At 41.2% G+C, this 6156-nt stretch overlaps 1 protein-coding gene across 1 annotated transcript in view; it reads left to right on the forward strand.

Moving 5' to 3' along the window:
- TSPAN3 (tetraspanin 3) overlaps nt 1-5712 on the forward strand; it is a 37325-nt gene extending 31613 nt beyond the window's left edge. The window contains exon 7 of the mRNA XM_066278301.1: nt 4879-5712. Within this exon, the coding sequence (XP_066134398.1) occupies nt 4879-4971 (93 nt within the window). The 3' untranslated portion in view covers nt 4972-5712. The remainder of the gene's footprint in view (nt 1-4878) is intronic.
- Nucleotides 5713-6156: the final 444 nt, after the last annotated feature.

Consider the following 6156-nt stretch of genomic DNA (forward strand, 5'->3'; position numbering starts at 1 on the left):
GACAAAGGCCACGACTGTTACCAGTCTTCTGTATACCCCTCCAGAAGTAGTGTGTGGTTAGACAGGCATATTTTTGTGCAAATAGAAAACTTATAGGATGCAATTGTGTGCCTTGCCTTTTTAAAATTTTTGAGATAATTATTTTGTCAACGTAAGATATTTCCAAACCTGTAAGAATTTTTCACCAGTTTATTTGAGCCAAACTTTCGACAGTTGTAAAATCTCAATGGATTGAGAAAGTGCTTCAGAAAATATGGGTTTCACTGCTTATTTTATACATTAGAATCAAAGGAGAAGATGTAAGGGGGCTACACAAAATTGATTGGTGATAGATGAGGGAGGTGGAGAAAGCAAAGAGGAGGGTGGGAGGAATTCATACACCGAGACTCTTCTACTTAGGCAGGAACAAGACAGTTCACAGTTAATGATTTAGGTGATAACTGTAACAAGTGGGGGTTTGTTGGTGCCTGTTCTGGTGGGATGTCTGCCATGAGCTAGGCAGGAAAAGTAGATTACTCTTACATTTCAAAGGCCTGTTACCAGATACATTATTGTAGATGGGAAAGAAAACAAGCTGAATTAAGGTAAGCATTGACCTTTGTTAGAGAAAAATACCTCCCTAGGACATAACTACCCATAGTGAACTGCTTTTAGTTCAGAGTTCAGACTATCCTGTGTGGTTATTGTAGGTCTCTGAGTGCAGGGCCACCATGCAGGCCTCCCCTGAGATTGTCAGGTTCAGCATGTTGCCCCTTTTTCCTCCACAATATATTCACATGCAGTTTTAAGAAATAATAGAGCCCTTCTGTGCTTTGCCCATCTTCCTTTAATGGTAACATTTTACACAACTAGAGTATATCACAACCGGGGTATTGACGTTGATACAATTTACTTAATTTTATTCAGGTTTCTCATGTCTGTGTTTATGCATTCAGTTCTATACAATTTTATGACCTGTGTAAATTCCTGGATCCACTACCACCAGTCAAGATACAGAACAGTTTCAATATCACAGGATCCCACCTGGTACTATTAGTTACCCTTTTGTAACCCATCCTCCCTCCTGTGCCTCCTTCCCTTACCCTGGAGTCATATGGTATGTAACTTTTGGAGCTTGCTTCTTAGAAACAAATTAAGATTTTGCTGCAGCTGCATAGTGATCCATTTTGGTGGCATAAGTATAATTAATCTAATCTACATTGACAGGCACCTATGTAAGTGTATAGCCAGTAGTCACCACCGTTGTGGCCATACACATGCAGGTTATTATTGAATTTGGACAGATGGTAAAGAAACAGTGGAGCCAAGAAATAGTGGGCCATTCCTTTATTAAAGTCTTGCACCTGCCAACGAGCAAACACACAGAGAAAACACTTCCCTCTTCATTCATTCAGAGCTCACAAAGCCCTGACACATTATCTGGTTCCACAACCAGGAAAATTCTCTCCGGTTTCTCCTAAAGTCAAAGGCGGAGCTTGCAAAAGCCCCTCAGCTCTGGTTCCCCATCTGCACACCTTCTCCCTTCTCTGCCAGCATGGCTTCTTCCTTAGCACCCTGCATTCTCTCTGCTCTCACTCTGCAAACATGGCTTCTCTCTGCCTCTTCTGCTCTCTTCAAAACTTTCTGGCACAAAAACCTCTCCTCTAGTAAACATTAGCAAAACAATGGCCCTTCCCAAGCAGGAAGATTTGTAATTTCACAGACCACATATACCTGGCGCTGCCCAGCCCCCAGTGCAAACTATAAGCAAGCAAACATAAAAATCGTATTTTACAAACTTATTTGACCAACAGTAAGTCTTGCTATTACAGAAATGCAAGTAGTGAATATATTCTGAGTGTGTACAAATCAATAGCAAAAATTGTTGCCTAACATTACGGAGCCAGAGTAAGAGTGACTTTTTGATAAGTATTTCCAGATTTTTCTGAGAAAAGGTGTTTTTAGTATGCAGTTCCAGTAACCTTGTATAACAACACCTATTTCCTCATAGTGTTCCCTACACAGTGCATCATGGAACATTTATGCAAAACTTTGGAAATAGGCTTGTAATACTTAGTGATGAGTTTTGGACTATAAGATGTTATTGTGTAGAACTTAATAGTTTTAAACAGACTCATTCCCAAGTGTGAATAGGATTTTGTCAAGCTTTAAAAAATTTTTAAATCAATACAAGTTGACTTAATTGAAATGAAAGTGGGAAAAGAAATGATACTTACTTTAGAATGCTGACTCAGTAGAAGCTACTGAAAGGAATGTGATAGAAGTAGGGTGGGAAGAGAGATTTTTCCCTCCAGCTAGTCAGAAATTTCAATAAAATTGAGCAAGTATAATTGTGTTTGATTTTATAGCAGTTCTAGGAATGTTTTGCTGTTGAACAGAAATATATTACTTTAGGACTTACCATATTTCTCATTGTATAAGACGCACATTTTTTCGAAAAATTTGGGGTCTAAAATGTGGGTGTGTCTTATACAGTGGCTTCAGATTTTTTTACTTGCATTTCCCGCTTTTTTGCTCTTGCTTTTGTGCTCACTGTTGAATACAGTGATTTGTCATCAGACACAGATGAGGACAAGCTAATGTATGGGAGTTTTGACAGTGATGAGTTGTATGAATTTTATGATGAATAAAATTTGAGTTCAATAATTTGTTTTTATTTTTCTGAGGTTAGAAGCGGGGAGGCAGTCAGACAGACTCCCGCATGTGCCCGACTGGGATCCACCCGGCATGCCCACCAGGGGGCGATGCTCTGCCCATCTGGGCGTTGCTCTGTTACAACCAGAGCCATTCTAGTGCCTGAGGCGGAGGCCATGGAACCATCCTCAGTGCTTGGGCCAACTTGCTCCAGTGGAGCCTTGGCTGCAAGATAGAAGGAAGAGGGTGGAGAAGCAGATGGGCACTTCTCCTGTGTGCCAGGGTTGAGTTCAATAACTATGTAATACTTTTTTTTTCAAATTTAGGGCCCCAAAATTAAGGTGCGTCTTATATATGGGATCATCTTATACATGGAGAAATACAGTAGATACTAAACATGTCTAGAGTTGGCATTAAATACTTAGTAAACTTTCAACAATATCCACTTTTTCAATGGTTGTAAGGTGCTTTGCACTAGCAAATACTAATGTAGTGAAACTGATGGATTAAACAGCAAGTGGACACCCTGAATGGATAGCTAATTGAGGACATCCTTATTCTCTGTACACATGTCTCATTGGTGATCTTCTACATCATACTGTGAACGCCTGCTTATGAATTGGGTACATTGTGTTGACATTAGATTAACCCCATATATACAGAGGGCCTTGCCTTTTAAAATCAAATAACAGACTTTTTTCACTCTAATGAAAAGTTGGAACAGCAGATTAACATAGTCCTATTTAGCTGTGTGTTACTATTTATATTTTGTAAAAGGCCAGGTCAAAATTCTAGAACCAGCCTGACTGGTGGTACAGTGGATAAAGAGAGCATTGACTTGGGATGCTAAGGTCTTATGTTTGAAAGTCCAAGGTCACTGGCTTGAGCGTGACCCCATTATCGCTGGCTTGAGCCCAAGGTCGCTGGCTTGAGCAAGGGGTCACTGGTTCTGCTGGAGTGTGAGAAGCAATCAGTGAACAACTAAAATGACACAACTATGAGTTGATGCTTCCTATCTCTTCCTATCTGTCTGTGTCTCTCACTAAAATAAAATAAATATTCTAAAGTAATTTTCTCTTTAATCCAGTTTAATCTTCTTGCTTATCCAAAATAACATGACATGACTTTATTACTACTCCAGTTTGCTGCTACAGAAGGGTTAGGGCTTATTAAAATAAAGTGATGGAGCCTGACCAGGCGGTGGCGCAGTGGATAGAGCATCGGACTGGGATGCAGAGGACCCAGGTTCGAGACCCCGAGGTCACCAGCCTGAGCACGGGCTCATCTGGTTTGAGCAAAAAGCCCACCAGCTTGAACCCAAGGTCACTGGCTCCAGCAAGGGGTTACTTGGTCTGCTGAAGGCCTGCGGTCAAGGCACATACAAGCAAGCAATCAATGAACAACTAAGGTGTCGCAATGTGCAACGAAAAACTTATGATTGATGCTTCTCATCTCTCTCCGTTCCTGTCTGTCTGTCCCTGTCTATCCCTCTCTCTGACTCTCTCTCTGTCTCTGTAAAAAAATAAAAATAAAATAAAGTGATGGATGAGTGACCCTTATAAAGTAGTATGTGCATAATACCACAGAGCTGAGCCTGGACTTCAGAAATAATAAATAATTGTGAAAGAAACAAAAACCTTCAAATTACATTTCTTTTTGGTATCAGGATTGGTTTCCACTATAGAATTTTTGGGCTACTCATGCACTAAATTTTGTTATAAAGCCTCTCTCCCCCAAATTCATATACCTAGAATGATCACCATTAAATTCCTCAACACACTGTCTTGATTGTTCTGCTTTCTAGACCGTTGGTGTCTACTGTGGTAAACAGTAGCCACACATGTCTAAGTTTAAATTAATTTTAAATAAAAAACACAGCTCCTTTATGGCCATGGCTCATGGCTGTCAATTTTGCCCACTCAGCTGGAGAAGGTGTCCACATTGCAGACAGTGCTTTAGTGCATGCTACTCTAGACTGGGGGTGGGGCAGCCATAGGGGAGCCTGCTTCTCTGCTAGCCTCACACATGGCCCTTAGGTGTGAGTGAGGGAGCTAAAACTTGGTACTTAGTTCTAAAAAGGATAATGTATTCATTAGTTGTTGCTTTTCTTGTTCTTATTGTTTTTTCAATGATTTGAGGTCACTGTACTTGGAGACAGCTTTATCGCCAACAGAGATACTTGATAGATACACGCTCTGTGAGGGTTTTCAGCCTTTCTTTCCCATTGTTTTTTTCTTTCCGCAGCTGCTGGGCATGCTGTGTGCATGCATCGTGTTGTGCAGAAGGAGTAGAGACCCTGCCTATGAGCTCCTCGTCACTGGTGGAACCTATGCATAGTAGACAACTCAAGCCTCAGCTATTTAGTCTTGTTCTGATTTGGAAGGTGAATTGAGCAGGTCTATTGCTGTTGGCTTCCTGAGTTCATTTAGTTCAAGCACACATCTCGGACAGAGCAGCTTGGTTCTTCATGTGCCCATTTTCCCTACCCACCTGTGACTTTCTTTTCCCCTATTCTAGCTGCTGAGTCTTTAAGGACAGTAGTGTATGTTCTAATGTCAGAACTATTTGTGAGTGGTGTAGTGTGGTAGACGTGGAGGAAGGTGTGGCCTGCTTCATTACCTCCAAGCAACAGTGGGGTTGCTGCTAAAGTTCACTGGGTCCTGCCAGGCTTCTCAATGGATAGCTCTTGGCCAAAGGTTTTTGCAGGGGCAAGGGAATTAACATGAGATGGTGCCCCTCATCACTGTCCTTTTAAAAAATATATACTGTAGTTCAATAAGATAGCAACTGTACAAAATGGCTAAAATAGACTTTAGAATCATACAGTGTGTATCTTGGTTCATCTTCAAAATCAAACCTTTGAAATTAGAGGTTTTTAAAGATGGCTTTATGGGAGGAGTATAATGTATGCACTACTATTTTAAAACTGTGTGTTTGTGTGGGTATGATTGAGCCCATTCATTGTAAGTCTAAACTTGTTGGAAATAATGTACCCATGTAGACTAGCAGAATAGTATGTAGATGTGATCTCAGTTGTAAATAGAAAAATTAATTCAATAAACTCTGTATTACCCCTTAGCATGTAGTTTTTAATTATTTGTGAGTGTTTCAATATATTAAATGTTGGTGCCATGTACATTTATCATGTGTTTTAATTATATCTGTTGCCAAAATCTAAAGGCCTTGCTATTTTGAAACCCGCAGATGCTTTTCAGTCCTACGTATCCCACGACTGGAGCATCTGCTGTGTGTGGTGCTGGGGCCCAGTGATGTTGCTGTCCTTGTCTGCAGGGTGTGAGCACTCCTGGTAGAGCAGATGGACATGGACACAGCTACTTTCCGTATAGTGCCTGATTGCTGGGACAGAAGAATGGAAGTCTAAAGGAGGTGTCCAGAGAGGTCAGGGGCAACTTCCTGAAGAAAGGCCCAAGCCCAGTGGCTAGATAGGCTGTGGGAGAGGGTGCCAGGGGTGTGTAGTGAGGTGGAGAACGCAGAGAGCTGCCAGTAGCTCAGTGTGCCTGG

The sequence above is a fragment of the Saccopteryx bilineata genome, chromosome 4 (genome assembly GCF_036850765.1).
Source record: "Saccopteryx bilineata isolate mSacBil1 chromosome 4, mSacBil1_pri_phased_curated, whole genome shotgun sequence".
In the NCBI taxonomy this organism is placed as follows: Eukaryota; Metazoa; Chordata; class Mammalia; order Chiroptera; family Emballonuridae; genus Saccopteryx; species Saccopteryx bilineata.